The following is an 18,423-nucleotide window of genomic DNA, read 5'->3' as shown; positions in this document are numbered from 1 at the left end:
CAACCTTCTCCCTCTCTCTCCCTCACTTTCCTCAATTTCCTCCAGAGTTTCCACAACCCTGTCCACAAACAAAATTGATAATGATTGGTTAATACTGGTTAAAAACTCCACTGCCATCTCTCCTAAATATAATGCAAATATGTTATAATTGTTAAAAATAAGAAAACTTGGCACTGCCACTTTTAGGTTAAAACTATGCTCTAGGCCCAAAGAAAAAAATATGCAAACCGATAATAATTCAGGGTCATTCCACTGGGGTGGATTTAATCAGAGTGAAGTGATATTTGATGCTGAACCTAAAACCTCTGCTTAAGCATCACTAATGTAGAATGTGTGTAATTGAGATGAAAGATCTTACTTTAGTGTCTCCAGTTTACAGTGAGGATTCTCCAGTCCATTAGAGAGACACTTCACCCCTGAGTCTCTTAGATAATTTTTAGACAAATCCACTTCTCTCAAGTGTGAGGGGTTTGATCTCAAAGCTGAAGCCAGAGCAGAACAGCCTTCATCTGAAACACCACAACGATTCAACCTGCAGAAAGACAATGATACACTCTTTACTCTCTCAGTTCAGAAGCAGAAAATTGCTGCTCCACTGCCACTTCCATCTCTACCAAAGCAATACATAAAATATGGAACTACTACATGTAGAAGCAGCAAATATAATACAACCAGTTTAATAAAACATGCTTGTGGAATTTTAGCAGGTTGTTATTAGTCTTCATAATATATAATCAACTTTTTCTTTTTAATTTATATCAATGTGAAATTTCGGAATCAGAATTTATTTACGTATTTAAGTATGTTTACACACAAGGAATTTGACTTGGCGACAGAAGCACCTAAAAGGAATGTACAAATCATGTGTGTCTAGCTTCTTCAGTATCCATTTCCACAAGCAACGCCAAAAAAACAAAAAGAAAAACAGAGCATTCGTCCATATTGTTGTTTACTCAGTATGTATCATTTGTTCATATGTGATGTTCAGTATTTGGCTACTTAGACAATAAAGTAAAAAGGTCCCACTGTGCAAACCCTGATGATAGATGTCCTGAAGAATACCCAACCACACCCACACACCCCCCCAACCCTAAACCTAATTTACCTCAGTATCTCCAGTTTAAAGTAAGGATTCCTCAGTACAGCAGAGAGACATTTCATTCCTGCATCTCTGAGATAATTCCCAGACAGATCCAGTTCTCTCAGGTGTGAGGGGTTTGATGTCAGAGCTGAAGCCAGAGCAGCACAACCTTCATCTGAGAAACGACAACTACAGAACCTGCAAAGAGACAATGACACACACACTTCACTCTCTCAGAACACACAGATTGAAACATCAAGTCTAGCTGACCAAATGATTTAAAAGATGTGTAAAATTTTCATTTACTTTTTACACACAGTATCATAGACAAATGTTAATTAAAATACTGAGTGATTTATGAGTGATTATATATAGTCTCTTGTCATTTATATTTCGGAGAAAGAATCTTACTTCAGTATCTCCAGTTTACAGTGAGGATTCTTCATACCCAGAGCAAGACCCTTCATTCCTGAATTTTTGAATCTGTTCCCAGACAGATCCAGTTCTCTCAGACTGGAGGAATCAGAGCTGAGCACTGAGGCCAATCCTGCACAGCCTTTTTCTTTCAGGTCACAATTACTAAAACTGCAAATAACAAAATTCAGGGTACAATTCCACTAGCATAACACACCAATTTAATTTAGTCATAATGAAATAATGATTTAGTCTTCTTCTGGCTGCTCCTGTTAGGGGTCACCACAGCAGATCATCCATCTCCATACTACTGTCATCTACATCTGCCTCTTTCAAACCAACTACCTGCACGTCTTCCCTCACCACATCCATAAACCTCCTTACGTAATGCATTGTGTAATGATTCTATATTGAATGTAGTACTGATGTACTGCATACAGAAAACATTTTCACTGATGATTTGAAGTCTGAGATCCATCAGAGAATCTGATAAAATATTTCCATCTCCTCTGCTGCCAACACAAACAGTGTAACCGTAAAATTCAACATTACTTACTCAGCTTTTCTGGATGCTGCAACCACAGGCAGGAGCTTCAAAAGAACTTCCTCTGGTGTACAGTCTATGTTTATATATTTATTAAGGTCAAACACATCCTGTTCCTGTGCTGATGTCAGTAACACAAACACCACAGCAGACCACTGAGAAGAAGAAAGTTTGTTTTGATGTAAATCTTCAGATTGCAGGTACTGTTGGATTTCCTCAACGAGAGAATGATCTTTCAGTTCATTCAGACAGTGGAACAGATTGATGGATTTCTCTGTTGATGGATTCTCTCTGATCTTCTTCTTGATGTAAACAACTGTTTCCTGTGTGTTGTGAGAGCTACTTCCTGTTTGTAGTTGGTTCTGATTGGACTCCAGTGAGAGACCCAGAAGAAAGCGAAGGAAAAGATTCAGATGTCCATTTTTACTCTGTAAAGCCTGATCTACAGCACTTTTGTGAACATCTGACACTGGAATGTCTCTGAGCCTCATTGACCTTTTAGAAAACTGACTCTTCTGAAAAACATTTTTCGTTTCATTTATAAAAGTCAGGTGCACATACAGAGCTGCGAGATGTTCCTGAATGCTCAGATGAACAAAACAGTACACTTTACTCTGGTGAAGCCCAAACTCCTCTCTGAAGATCTGTGTGTACACATCTGAATACACTGATGCTTCTGTCACATCAATGCCACACTCCATCAGGTCTTCCTCATAGAAGATCAGGTTGCCCTTCATCAGCTGCTGAAAAGCCAGTTTCCCCAGTTTCAGAAGCATTTCTTTATCTGCCTCTTGGCTCTTTGTGTACTTTTTCTTTATGAAGTTGGTCTGAATGATGAGGAAGTGTGTGTACATTTGAGTCAGAGTCTTGGGGATCTCTCCACTCTCTGCTTCATCCAACATTCTCTCTAGAACAGTGGCTGAAATCCAGCAAAAGACTGGGATGTGGCACATGATGTAGAGGCTTCTTAATGACTTCAGGTGTGTGATGATTCTGCTGCTCAGGCTCTGATCACTAATCCTCTTTCTGAAATATTCCTCCTTCTGAGGGTCATTGAACCCTCGTACCTCTGTGACTCGATCTACACACTCAGGGGGGATTTGATCAGCTGCTGCTGGTCTGGAGGTGATCCAGATGAGAGCAGAGGGAAGCAGGTTTCCTTTGATCAGGTTTATCAGCAGAACATCTACTGATGCTGGTTCAGTTACATCACACAATCTCACTGTGTTCTGGAAATCCAGAGGGAAACGACACTCATCCAAACCATCAAAAATGAACAGAACTTTATCCAGACTGGAAATAAGTGTTTCTTCAATTTCCTTCAAAAAGAAATGAAGGAGCTTCATCAAGCTCAGTTTTTGATTCTTCATCAGATTGAGCTCTCTGAAAGGAAGTGGAAATATGAGCAGAACATCCTGATTTGTTTTCCCTTCAGCCCAGTCTAGAATGAATTTCTGCACAGAGACTGTTTTTCCAATGCCAGCGACTCCCTTTGTCAGAACGATCCTGATGGGTTTGTCTTCTTCAGACAAGGGCTCAAAAATCTCACTGCATTTGATAGGTGTTTCTGCTGTTGCTGCTCTCCTGGATGCTGCCTCGATCTGTCTCACCTCATGTTCCTTATTGACTTTTCCACTGTCTCCTTCTGTGATGAAGAGATCTGTGTAGATCTCATTGAGAAGTTTTGGGTTTCTCTGATTTGTCACCACCTCATTCAAGTGCTGAAACTTCTTTATCAGATTGAATTTACATATCTCCTGAACATGAGGTCCAGTGCTTTCAGACTTACACCTGTTAAATAGTGAGATATTAAGCACAATTTCTGTAATTTTATTTTAAACAACTATGTACTTGAGAATCTAATTCTATAGTATCTATCTATCTATCTAATCTGAAAGCCATTACAGTGGTTGGAGAGAAGTTTATAATACTAGAATAATAAAACTTTCTTTTCGGCTTCTCCCATTAGGGGTCGCCACAGCGGATCATCCGCACGTTTGATTTGGCACATGTTTTACGCTGGATACCCTTCCTAACGCAACCCTCCCCAATTTATCCGGGCTTGGGACCGGCACTAAGAGTGGCTGGGGATGGTTCCCTGACCGGGAATCGAACCCGGGTCGCAGCGGTGGGAGCGCTGCATCTTAACCACTAGACCACCAGGGGACCTTATAATACTATAATAATAATAAATAATAGGTATAAAATAAAACATAACATAGCATAATAAAACGTGTTACATTATGACAAGCAGCATTCATAAAATTCTATGTGAAAGGGTCGGTACTGTAGACAGTAAAATGATAGAACAAGCTGTTATGTGGCTATTCTGTCAGATCCAGCCTTGGTGATGTTCATGCTGGTTAAAGCTTTAAGTCATGTGGAGGGTGACCCGTGGAGCAAGGGTGGAGACGGATGAAAATTGCACAACTAATTTTAATAAAAACACCAAAAACATAAAAACCTAGCACCGCAAAAATGTAGAGAGCTTTAACAACCAGGCTACGCCTGACATAAATATAAAACAGCTGCACAACGTGTTAACTTTCTACACTTAGCAACTGACTTACTTAACACTTTCAAAAGACTAACAGATTAGATTTAACTTTATTACTGTGACAATTAAGGTCAAATGAAAAGAACTGTACACAAACAATTAAGGAAATGACAAAAAAAAAAAAAAAAAAAAGGAGAAATGTAAAATCTGTTTAACGATGTGCTCTGGGGGTCTGGAGAGAAATAACCCAAAATAAGCGTAACAAAAAGCACATTGAAATTAGTCTATTATTCATGCTACACCTGGAACTAGTTCCTGAGAGAACGCTGTGCTGTATAGTGTTTTAGACAAATGATTTGAAGTGTTAAAAGTGTTAACTAAGAGGAGACATTACCTCAGTGTAGATGAGAGATCTTCCTGTTTTACTTTTTTTGATGGAGGATCTGTATATACATCACTGCTGGCTTGAGCAGGGGCTGATTTCTCTCTGCAGGTTTTAGCAGTCAACAAACTGATTACTATTAAAAACTGGTCAATAGGTAATGTTATATTAATCTTAATATAAATGGCAATAAAAAAAGTAATAATCATGTGATTGTCCTTGGTGTTTCTTTATGGGCACACAGCTTGATAGAGTTTTCTATGACCTTATTGTTTATAACTCTCATTAAATAATAATCAATATTTAACTCATTAAATATTCCACTATAAAATAGTAGCTTTACCTCTTTTTGAATGGTGGAACTCCATCAGGTTTCAAGTGATTCATCTTTCACTATTAGTAAAGAAATATTACAGAGATGTGAACACCAAGGTCTGAATTCTTCACCTGCAATAGGTTACAGTCCACATGAATACAATCTCATGAAAAGTGAGGATAAGTGCAAATTATGTTCAATTTCAAATACTGTATCAAAACCCCCCAAAGAAACTAAGACCATGAAACAAAACACTAAATAAACCGTCAACAAAAGGATTAGCATGACCATAAGCACATGCTAACCACCACCACCACAACAACAACAACAACAACAACAACAACAACAACAACAACAACAACAACCACCACCACCACCACCACCACCACCACCACAATAACCACCACCACCACCACCACCACTACCACCACAACAAAACGAAACGAGGCTAAAGAGCTGTAAAAGGTAAGACTTATCAAGTGGTGATTATAGACATTTAGGTTAAGAAGAAGGAGGATCACAGGGTGACGTATAAGAGTGGAGGAAGGTGCACACAGGTGGATTATCTTCTGTGTAGGAGATGCAACCTGAAGGAGATTGGAGACTGTAAGGTGTTGGCGGGGGACAGTGTAGCTAGACAGCATCGGATGGTGGTCTGTAGGATGGTTTTGGAGGCGAAGAAGAAGAGGAGAAAAGTAAGGTTTGAAAGAAGAATAAGATGGTGGAAACTGAAGGAGGAAGACTGTAGTGTGAGGTTCAGGGAAGAGGTGAGACAGGGGCTTGGTGGTGGTGAAGAGGTGCCGGATGATTGGGCAACTACTGCAGGAGTGATGAGGGAGGCAGCTAGAAAAGTACTTGGTGTGACATCTGGAAATAGAAAGCAAGACAAGGAGACGTGGTGGTGGAATGAGGAAGTGCAGGAGAGCATTAGGGGAAAGAGGTTGGCAAAACAGAAGTGGGATCGACAGAGTGATGAGAAAAGTAGGCAGGAGTACAAGGAGATGCGGCAGCAGGTTAAAAGGGATGTGGCGAAAGCCAAGGAAAAGGCATATGAGGAGCTGTATAAGAGGTTGGACACTAAGGAAGGAGAAAAGGATTTATACCGATTGGCCAAGCAGAGGGACCGAGCTGGGAAGGATGTACTGCAAGTTAGAGCAATAAAGGATGGAGAGGGAACTGTGTTGACTAGTGAGGAGAGTGTGTTGAGAAGATGGAGGGAGTATTTTGAGCAGCTGATGAATGAGGAAAATCAGAGAGAGAGAAGGTTGGAGGATGTGGAGTTGGTGAAGCAGGATGTAGATAGGATTAGTAAGGAGGAAGTGAGAGCAGCGATTAAGAGGATGAAGAATGGAAAGTCGGTTGGACCAGATGACATACCGGTAGAAGCGTGGAGATGTTTAGGAGAGATGGCAGTGGAGTTTTTAACCAGATTGTTTAACAGGATTCTGGAAGGGGAGAGGATGCCTGAGGAATGGAGAAGGAGTGTGCTGGTACCGATCTTTAAGCATAAGGGAGATGTGCAGACCTGCAGTAACTACAGGGGAATTAAGTTGATCAGTCACACCATGAAGTTATGGGAAAGAGTAGTGGAAGCCAGGCTGAGAGAAGAGGTGACCATCTGTGAGCAACAGTATGGTTTCATGCCGAGGAAGAGCACCACAGATGCCTTATTTGCTTTGAGGATGTTGATGGAGAAGTATAGAGAAGGACAGAAGGAGCTGCATTGTGTATTTGTGGATTTAGAGAAAGCGTACGACAGGGTGCCAAGAGAGGAGTTGTGGTATTGTATGAGGAAGTCAGGTGTGTCAGAGAAGTATGTGAGGGTGGTGCAGGACATGTATGAGGACAGTGTGACGGCAGTAAAGTGTGCAGTAGGTACGACAGACTGGTTCAGGGTGAAGGTTGGACTGCATCAAGGATCGGCCATGAGCCCTTTCCTGTTTGCAGTGGTAATGGACAGGTTGACGGACGAGGTCAGACAGGAGTCTCCCTGGACTATGATGTTTGCAGATGATATTGTGATTTGTGGTGAGAGTAGAGAGCAGGTTGAGAAGAGCCTGGAGAGGTGGAGATATGCGCTGGAGAGAAGGGGAATGAAAGTCAGTAGGTGTAAGACAGAGTACATGTGTGTGAATGAGAGGGAGGGCAGTGGAGTGATGCGGTTGCAGGGAGAAGAGGTGGAGAAGGTGGAGGAGTTCAGGTACCTGGGGTCAACAGTGCAAAGTAATGGAGAGTGTGTTAGGGAAGTAAAGAAAAGAGTGCAGGCAGGGTGGAGTGGGTGGAGAAGAGTGACAGGAGTGATTTGTGATAAAAGAGTATCTGCAAGAATGAAAGGGAAAGTTTATAGGACTGTGGTGAGACCTGCGATGTTGTATGGATTAGAGACAGTGGCATTGAGTAAAAGACAGGAGGTGGAGCTGGAGGTAGCAGAGCTGAAGATGTTAAGGTTTTCGTTGGGAGTGACGAGGATGGACAAGATTAGAAATGAGTTTATTAGAGGGACAGCGCATGTAGGACGTTTTGGTGACAAGGTGAGGGAGGCGAGATTGAGATGGTTTGGACATGTGCAGAGAAGGGACAGGAATTATATTGGTAGAAAAATGCTGAAGATGGAGCCACCAGGTAGGAGGAAAAGAGGAAGGCCAAGGAGGAGGTTTATGGATGTGGTGAGGGATGACATGCAGGTAGTTGGTGTAAAAGAGGCAGATATAGAGGACAGGGTGGTATGGAGACGGATGATCCGCTGTGGCGACCCCTAATGGGAGCAGCCGAAAGAAGAAGAAGAAGATTATAGACATTTAGGTTCAGGTGTGAGTGATAAGTGACATGTAGCTCGGTCATGTGAGGTTCAGTGGCTGATGGGATTTATTTTGAGCTACTTTAGCAGTTAAAGGAATCGAAACAGCTTTCTTACTTCCTGTGTCCTTCACTGGCAGGAATAAAGTCCAAATCACTGCAATTCAACAAAGCAGCCTGCTAACAAAGAGGTCTGAATACTGTAATATACTCATTATTTATTGTTTGGTAACTGTGGGAAGAGTAAATTCATGAACATATCACTTCACCTGTCAGGATTAACAGACCTGCTAGTAGTCAGAAACTTATATATATATATCTGTTCTCTTATTCCAATCACAAAGTTTATCATTTATTCCTAGCTTTTTTTGCATTACAATATATTTGCAATATAAGACATGTATTACCAGCTACTCGTGATATTTTGCCATGTGATTATAGTCTTAAGGTGCAATGGAAATGTATATTAGGGAATATATGCATTTCTTTAAGTAAACATTTTATTCTGGATGTTTGTCCTCTTAGTCCACAGTGAGACAATGTTTGTGTTTATGGTGTTCTGTTATGTAACGTCACCACAGAGGACTGGATATGAATTCTCTCTGTCAGTAATCTTTGTTTATGTTTCATACTCGTCCTGGTGAAATTCATTGTTATCGGATGGAAAAGAAAACACGTGCCATCACTACATTACAGCCGAAATCACGGAAACCACGCCCACTGACATTTGATTGGCCAGTTCAAACCTTGTGCGGTTAATGCGCGCTGTAAGTGCGCGAGGCAGAGAAGAGAATAAATGAATGGTGGTTTAGTGCGGTGACCGGTTTAAAGCGGTTTAGCTGAATGGCGTCGCTTCAAGTTTTTCCGTAAAACATCGAAAACAGAAGCGTCCCCCGAGTTTCCACTTTAGCGTGAGAAAGTCCTGGTTATAAAGCGGAGAATGGACGGCGGCACCTGGCGGTCAGGGTGAAGCCCTTTAGCCTAACGCTAATACCGGCTCGCCTGCCGCGCTTCCGCTTTCTCGCACACCGTTTCCGGCTCCTTGTATCCCGGCCGGTGTTGTGCCTAATTCAGACCCCCGGTCTGAAATCAACCCCCCTTCGCGTGCACGCGGACAGTACCGTCGTATTTCCTGTAGATGGCACTAAAAACACGGAAGGTTGGGTCAAATGTTTTCCTGATCCTAACGCCAAGAGATCCAATTGAAGAAAACGTGTACATGTATTTTACACATACATTATTACTTGTGTAGGTGTATCACAGAAAGTTTGGTAACTCTTCATATGGAGGAGGAGGGGGGAGGGGGTGTCAGGTTATGTCCATGTTAATAAAATTAAATTAACTATTTAAATATTTTTTCTTTACTTGTGTATCCGAGTAATTTAAGTAAGTCTATTAACGCAAAATAAATACGCGGTTAGAATTCACGCAGGTGGTTTTAAAAGCAAATGATTCCATTCCTGAGTTTATTCTGCCACTTACAGGAAGCTGTACACGTTTTCTTCAATTTGATCTTTTGGCTTTAGGACCAGGAAAACATTTGACCCAACCTTCCGTGTTTTTAGTGCCATCTACAGGAAATACGACGGTACTGTCCGCGTGCACGCGTAGGGGGGGTTGATTTCAGACCGGGGGTCTGAATTAGGCACAAAACCTGTAACATCAGTCCCGGTTCATGCAGTCCAGCGTTTATTTCTCCTGAGCGCTGAATCTGAAGGGTTCATGAAGTGATGATCTTATAAACGAGTCTTTATGTCGCCTTTAGTGATGGAAAAAGTCGCGTTCACTTTTATTCACTTTTCTCGGTTGATTCCTCAATAAAAGAAGCCAAAACACATTAACTCAATTCACACACTGAGATTTTCCCCAAGTGTTGTTTATACACAGCGATGGATTTAAAAAGTTTTACAAGTAAATAATAGTGAATATTTTACCTTCTGTGAGCGAGGCTGGTTGTGTTCACGTCGTCTGTGTTCAGACTTTTTCACTTTCACTTTCACAGTTTCTCCGTGGAGCAGAGGAACAGGATTAAAGCAGATTTACAGTCTTTCAGTTAAAACACTGTGATGTGACCTTCAACTAAACCCAGTAACAAACTACATTATACACAATTATTAATCATTCCTCTATAAACATTTGGTATTGAATAGAGAATCTGCTCCTCTACACAATCACACAACCTTCATCTCAATAAATAAGAATATCATGAAAAAGTTAAATTATTTTCGTAATTTAATACAAAAAGTAAAACTGGTATATTATATAGATTCATCACACACACACACACTGATATATTTCAAGTGTTTATTTCTTATGTTGATGATTTTGGCTCCCATTTAACAAAAACCCACCAATGAGAACTTCATGAGACCAATAAAAAACATTTTGAGTAAATTGTTGGTCTTCTGGAAAGTGTTTATTTACTGTATCTGTACTCAATACTTGGTCGAGGCTCCTTTTGCTTTAATTACTGCCTTAATTGAACGTGGCATGGAGGAGATCAGACTGTGGCATGGAGTAGATCAGACTGTGGCATGGACATGGGTGTAAATTTCATTTAAAAGTAGGGGGGGACAATAGATATAATATTTCTCATGAGAAATTTTTGAAGGGGGACACAACTAATACAGTCAAATTGTACTTATAAAGACTCAGTGTCCCCACAGTGTCCCCTTAGTGAAAAACTTTGCTTTTATCATTACTATTGTAGCATGCAGACTTTATGGCGTCATTATGGTTATTTTTAAAGTTTTTCTCAGGTTCAATGACAAAGCAAAACAAGGAATTAAATAAAAAAAAGTTTTAAAATTTTATTTAAAATTAATGAAGACACTTAAGAACAGAATAGAAATGGATTATAAAAATACAGTGGGGTCAGTTGGGGTGTAGCACAGTGCTCATTTAGTAAATGCACAGAAAAACAATATGCTAATTGTGTGTTAATGTAAAATTAACATTATACCACTGCATGGGAAACGGCTTTGGTGTGTTAGCTGCAGTGCGCTATGCTACAAGCTATTGTAAACAAGCTAATGTTCACTAGATAAGTCATATTTTAATCGCTAATAGAGCAGATTCATGGAAAATTACATGCTAATCAGCATTTTTGCTGCAACTATTTTATGAATGAGTCTGCATTAACTACATTAAAGAGAATCGCTTTATTTAAAGTGAATAAAATACTCTAGTTAATGGAGTTGAACATTAATTGGGCCACAGACACACACCTGACTCGTGTGTGTAGAGCAGGTACGATGAACTGGGAATGCAGGCAGTGGGTCAAACCACTGTGAGGAAGAGGAGGGGGAACTCAACTGTTTCTAAATGCAGTTTTTGCGTTTTTTTTATACTTACACAATTATTTAGGTATACATACATATATTTTTCACAATAGAGAGTGCGATATTTTTTTTTTATTTTTTTGGGGGGGACAACCCTCGGATGGGGGGGGGGGGGGTGTCCCCTCCGTCCCCCCTGGGATTTACGCTAATGGGCATGGAGGAGATCAGACTGTGGCATGGTTTATTCATCCTTTATTGCACTAACTTGCAGCACATCCTTCCCAGCTCGGTTCCTCTGAGTGGACAATCGCTACAAATCCTTTTCTCCTTCCTCAGTGTCCAACTTCTCCTACAGCTCCTTTTTTCATCACTCTGTCGATCCCAATTCTGTTTCTCCAACCTCTTTCTCCTTCTGCACTTCCTCATTCCACCATCACGTCTCTTTGGCTTCTTTTCTATTTCCAGATGTTACACCAAGAACCTTTCTATCTGTCTCCCTCATCACTTCTGCAGTAGTTCCACAATCATCCAGCACCTTTTCACCACCACCGAGCTCCTGTCTGACTTCTTCCCTGAACCTCACACTACACTCTTCCTCCTTCAGCTTCCACCATCTTATTCTTCTTTCAGTCCTCACTCTCCTCCTCTTCTTCTTCACCTCCAAAACCATCCTACAGACCACCATCCAATGCTGTCTATCTACACTGTCCCCTGCCAACACCTTACTGTCTCCAATGTCCTTCAGGTTGCATCTCCTACATGGAACATAATCCACCTGTGTGCACCTTCGTCCACTCTTATACGTCACCCTATGATCCTGCTTCTTCTTAAAATAAGTGTTCACCACTGCCATTTCCATCCTTTTAGCAAAATCTACCACCTTCTGCCCTTCCACATTCCTCTCCTTAAAACCACACCTACCATCACCTCCTCATCACCTCTGTTCCCTTCACCTACATGCCCATTAAAGTCTGCCCAATCACCAATCGTTCATTTCTAGGTTCACCTTCTACCACTTCATCTAACTCACTCTAGAAGTTTTTCTTCTCCTCCATCTCACAACCCACTGGTGGAGCATAGGCATGTAGTGATGTTAGTGATGTTTCCCTTCTAGACATTGATGAATATTGTCAGCTGCACAAATATATATTGTTCTTTCACCTCAGTTGACTTTGTTATGTTTATTATCTACAGGGCAGAAGGCAAGTGGTCACAGAGCTTCACTTTTTCCACATTTTGTTATTCATTCATTCATTCATTTTCTCCCGCTTATCCGTAATTCGGGTCGCGGAGGCAGCAGTCTAAGCAGGCCCCCGCCTTCGACTGCTGCCCAATCCTCACAGCACCGTCCCTTACGGTCCCTCCTGCAGGTGGTGAGCCCATGGGAAGGCGGCCCCACGTCACTCCGACGTCACAGACCTTGATATTTCCCTCGTAAGGGAACATTTTGTTATGTTACAGCTTTATTCCAAAATTGATTAAAATCATTATTTTTCTTAAAATTCTACAAACAAAACCACATAACATTTAAAATCTTTGCAAATGTATTACAAATTAATTTTTTTTTAATAAAATCTCGTACATAAGTTTTCACAGCCTTTGCCATGACACTCAAAATTGAGCTCAGGTGCATCCAGTTTCCACTGATTATCCTTAAGATGTTTCTACAACTTGACTGGAGTCCACCTGTGGTAAATGATTGGACATGATTTGGAAAGACACACAGAAAAATGTCTGCAGCATTGAAAGTTCCAATGAGCACAGTTGTCTCCATCATCCGTAAATGGAAGAAGGTTGGAACCACCAGGACTCTATTTCTACAGGGGAGCCACTAGGCCAAACTGAGCAATCAGGGGGAGAAGGGCCTTGGTCAGGAAGGTGACCGAAAACCCGATGGTCACTCTCTAAGAGCTCCAGCATTTCTCTGTGGAGAGAGAAGAACCTTCCAGAAAAACAACCATCTCTGCAGCATTCCACCAATCAGGCCTGTATGGTAGAGTGGCCAGATAGATGCCACTCCTCAGTAAAATACACATGACCGCTCGCCTGGAGTTTGCTACAAGACACCTGAAGGACTCTCAAACAAAAATAAAACTCTTTGGCCTGAATTCCAAGTGTAATGTCTGGATTATCAAAGTAAGTATTAATAAGCAGCACGGAAGAAATTGATCCTGTATCTCTTACATGATCACTCAGGAATGTTGATGGTGCAGTAGAAGGAATACTTTGTTTCCCATGTTTGTGTTATATCTTGGTTCTCAGTTTTAATTATGCAGTCATACCCAAAGCAGTTTATACCGAAGACTCAGCAGTGCTTTAGTGGGTGAAATCACTTGGACAATGTAGTAAAAGTAAATTAGTATTTATACTGAACTCAGATTGTAGCATTAAAATATTTCATTTGTCACTTACAAGAATAATGATGAATGCTGCCCCTAGTGGCTGTATAGTATTACAATAACAGGTTGAATAAAATCCCACGGCAAGTGCATTTAGAGACCTCACCTTTAACCTTAACCAGAACTGGAGCCCTGCTATGTGGTCTGGTTCCTGTAGGGTGTCACTGAGGAACTGTTTGTAAATAACAATTCCTTCATCTTCAGCAAGCAAATAAATTGCCACACAGTGTTTATAGTGCTGTGTTAACAATGTTTATTCTGACTAATCATTGCCGTTCTTCAGTGAGTGTCAGAATCTTCTGGTTTCGTGGCATGAACTTACGGGTCAGTGGCCATCTTGCCATTTTTCCCACACCACCTGGTATTTAAGGACACCTAAGACATTTACTCAGGACCAGATTGTAAAATGTCCACTGAGAGTCCTGATCATCACACTTCAGCTCACGTTCCCACAGAATACAATTATCTCAGGTAGCTGTTCAAGAAGAGTGGCCTTCCCAAAATTCCCAAAAAACTCCTCAGTGCCATATGTACTCCTTGTCGATTGTAAAGAACAATGCAATTTTAAAAGAATATCCAAGAAGATCCCCAAAAGGGTTACATTGACATTTACATTTTACAGCATGTAGTAGATACCCTTATCCTGAGCAACTTTTCATGAACACACTCCAAAATCTGGGAAACATCTTCCCAGAACAGTGGAGGTTATTATTCCAGCACATGGTCCTTAAATGTAAAATGGGATGTTAAAAAGTTATATAACAATGTTATGGCCATGTGTCAACAAATTATTGTTTATAAAGTGTAATTTATTTATATAGAGCAGGGGTCACCAACGTGGTGCCCGTGGCCACATCAGTAGCCCGTGGGCCTTTTCTAAAAATAGCTGTTTTCTACTTTGTTAAATCATTGTTAATAATTATTGTGAGAAATCATTATCATGATCAGTGTCTTCACATAGATGAATATCATTGATTATTAATAAAACATAATAAAATGTAAATTGAGCAAATATGTTATTTCAGTTTAAACTGAAAACCGTGTGTATCAAACTGGAAGCCCTTCACATTAATCAGTACACAAGAAGTAGCTCTGTTTCAAAAAGGTTGGTGACCCCTGATATAGAGAATGAGAAGGTCATGTGACTCTCAAAGAGATGATCTTACCTCAGTGTCTCTAGTTTACAGAACAATTTTTTTTTAATATTGGGATTTTAAACTGGGATTGTAGTTGAGTCCATGACACTAACCGGAAGACCAACAAAACTATTGAAGGTAACAAAAAATAGCTTGCACTTATTGATCGACTTAAGCATGTACAGTATCTCAAAAGTGTACAGGTAGGCTTTATTGTCATTTTTTATGGAATTTACAATGGAATGTTTTATACTTTACACTCACAGTCTATAAGAAAACACTGACAAATAAAAAAAATTATTACAAAACGGAAAACCAATTGTGCTTTACTAAAAAGTTACAACCTAAATGAAAATTTCTAAATAAGGAAAGGGACATGTTAAATATAGAAAAATGTTGTACACTTTACACTCACAGTATGTAAGAAACATAGTTATAGATGTACTAAATATTACAAAACGGAAAACCAAGTGTGTTTTACTAGGAAGTTAAAACTCAAATTAAGATTTTTAAATAAGGAGAGCGACATGAACATGTAAAATAAAGAAAAATGTTGTACACTTTAGATTCACAGTATGTAAGAAACATTAATAAATGTACTAAATATTACAAAACGGAAAAAATTAATGCTTTACTAAAAAGTTACAACATAAATAAAAATTTCTAAATAAGGAAAGCGACATGTTAAATAAAGAAAAATGTTGTACACTTTACATTCACAGTATGTAAGAAACATAGTTATAGATGTACTAAATATTACAAAACGGAAAAACAATTGTGCTTTACTAGGAAGTTAAAACTTAAATTGAGATTTTTAAATAATAAGCATGACAAGAACATGTTAAATAAATAAAGACATGTGCATTTAGAGACCTCACCTGGAACCTTAACCAGAACACAAGTCCTGCTATGAGGTCTGGATCCTGTAGGGTGTCACTGTGGAAATGTTTGTACATCATAATAACAATTCTTCAAAATACATGTCCAGGAAACACCTCTATGAAGGAGCACTTCTAATAAAAATCTCTTCGTTGGAATCTGCACCAGATGAAATTTGTTTACAGCCTAAAAAAAAAAGAACATAAGGTTTATATTGAAGCTGACAGGACGAACATTAACATTAAACATCAGTCATTTTACATACAAAACACAGTCATGAAGAAAATTACAATGACTCAAAACTGAACCTGAACCTGTTTCTAACCAAAATCTCTTTATGGGAAAAGGACCAGGCTACTTTTACTGATCTTCTGAATACACATTAACACTAAATACACATTAAATAATATTAATAGTTAAAAAAAATCTTTTGTATGTTTATCTGAAATATGTATAACTCACATCAGGATCTGGAGTTTGTAACGTTTATCATCTTTAAGACTGGAGAGCGGCTTCTTTTCAGAGTCTTTGAGTTTATTCCCAGAAAGATTCAGTTCTCTCAGGTGTGAGGGGTTTGATTTTAGAGCTGAAGCCAGAGCAACACAACCTTCATCTGTCACACCACAATTACACAACCTGCAGAGAGACAATAACACACACTTCACTTTTTCAGTTCAGGAACATGACAATCAGCACAGCTCTTCTTCAAATACACTATTAGGAAACGTGTCTTAATAAGAAGCAGGTCATGTGACTCTCAGAGAGATGATCTCACCTCAGCTTCTCCAGTTTACAGTGAGGATTCTCCAGTCCAGCAGAAAGACGCTTCACTCCTGAACTTTTGAGTTCATTCTCAGTCAGATCCAGTTCTCTCAGGTGTGAGGGGTTTGATTTCAGAGCCAAAGCCAGAGCATCACAACCTTCCTCTGAGACACCACAGTTACGCAACCTACAGAGAAACAATGACACACTCTTCACTCTCAAAGTTCAGGACACACAGAATGATCTTCATCAGCACAGTCACCACAGCCCTAAATCTGTATTACTGGATGTTTTATCGGTTTCATCATGTGCAGCAGTAAAATACCTTGTGAGATTATTGACTATAGTCTTTTATTTGAAGCTCATGTAGATAATATTACTATAATGAGAAATATGATCTCCTAAACTATTTTTTGTTCTTTTATAATCAGCCACAATATGCTTTGATCAAATTATGCAAGTTCTTTGTTGGGTCCTTGAATAAGAAAAAGACTACAGCAGGGGCAGAGCTTTTCCTTCTAAACCCTCACAGTTATGGAGCAGCTCTCCAATTAATGTTCAGGACTCAGACACAGTCTGGGTGATAATGTTGAGAGTGAAACTCTTGTTGTTTTCAATAGTTTTTATCGTCAAGTTTTTTTTTTTTTTATAAATTTAGAGTTTATTTAAAAAAATACAATTGCCACGCAGTGTTTATAGTGCTGTATTAACAGTGTTTATTCTGACTAATCATTGCAGCTGTTTACATCAGTACCATCAAGTACTTACAGAAAACACTAATCAAATTGTGATCAATTTAATGATTTTCCTCCTTAAGGTGCTGAACCTAAAACATCTGCTTCAGTTTCACTATAAGTGAATGTGTTTTACTGAGGAGCAGGTCATGTGACTCTTAGTGTTACATGATAAGATCTTACCTCAGTATCTCCAGTTTACATTGAGGATTCTCCAGTACAGCAGAGAGATGCTTTACTCCTGAGTCTCTGAGTGTATTTCCAGTCAGTTCCAGTTCTCTCAGGTGTGAGGGGTTTGATCTCAGAGCTGAAGTCAGAGCAGCACAACCTTCATCTGAGACTTCACAACCACACAACCTGCAATGAGACAATGACACACACTTCACTCTCTCAGTTCAGGACACGCAGGATGATCTTCATCAGCACAGTCACTACAGCCCTTCAACTTTATGAATAAATGCAAACTTTAAAGAAGCAAAAAGTTAAATAGAAAATGAAAAAACTGCATTGTGAGCGAGTGATGAGATTAAGCACCAGCAGATTTTATCAGTGTTACAGTGAAATAGACCTGAAACTTTTCATCAGTTTCAATATAGAATGTGTGTTACTGAGGAGCAGGTCATGTGACTCTCAGAGAGATGTTCTTACCTCAGTATCTCCAGGTAAAATTGTGGATTCTCCAGTACAGCAGAGAAATGCTTCACTCCTGAGTCTCTGAGTTTATTCCCAGACATATCCAGTTCTCTCAGGTGTGAGGGGTTTGATCTCAGAGCTGAAGTCAGAGCAGCAATACCTTCATCTGACATATAAAATCGGCACAAGCTGCAGAGAGACAATAACACACACTCTCTCAGTTCAGGACACACAGAACAGCTCAGTAGGAACTTTTTCAACAGAGAAACACTGCAGATCTTAATCACTATAAAATACATGATTTTAATCATTAATTATGTGAGAGCAACAGATACAAATACACAGTAACAGTAAAATAAATATTTATTGTATTTCTTTTGTGCATTTTGAGGTCCCTCTCTGTCTGTGGACCAAAAAGCTCAATTTCCTTTTAATTACTGAGGTAAATGAATGCATTGGATGCAGCAGAATAAGCAGATCTGTCTAAGTTCTGTTGGCACAAGGACAGTTTATTGGAAAGTAACAGCAAAAAAATCATGTTACTGCAAGCCGAGGTCTGCACTCTCACT

At 39.7% G+C, this 18,423-nt stretch overlaps 1 protein-coding gene across 14 annotated transcripts in view; it reads right to left on the bottom strand.

The window, feature by feature from the left end:
- LOC310716820 (uncharacterized protein) overlaps nt 1–18,423 on the bottom strand; it is a 91,441-nt gene that overhangs the window by 58,332 nt on the left and 14,686 nt on the right. For 10 of the 14 annotated variants that reach the window (XM_083524278.1, XM_083524288.1, XM_083524282.1 and 7 more), the window contains 3 exons: nt 17,870–18,043; nt 17,405–17,578; nt 359–532 (listed from right to left, as the gene is read on the bottom strand). In XM_083524278.1, the coding sequence (XP_083380404.1) occupies nt 359–532; nt 17,405–17,578; nt 17,870–18,043 (522 nt within the window). Of the gene's footprint in view, nt 1–358; nt 533–16,500; nt 16,675–17,404; nt 17,579–17,869; nt 18,044–18,423 lie in introns of all 14 variants that reach the window. The other 4 variants (XM_083524287.1, XM_083524283.1, XM_083524286.1 and 1 more) reach the window with 3 other exon arrangements.

This window comes from Silurus aristotelis, assembly GCF_946808225.1.
Source record: "Silurus aristotelis genome assembly, chromosome: 21".
Lineage (NCBI taxonomy): Eukaryota > Metazoa > Chordata > Actinopteri > Siluriformes > Siluridae > Silurus > Silurus aristotelis.
This window is presented reverse-complemented; position numbering and strand designations above follow the sequence as displayed.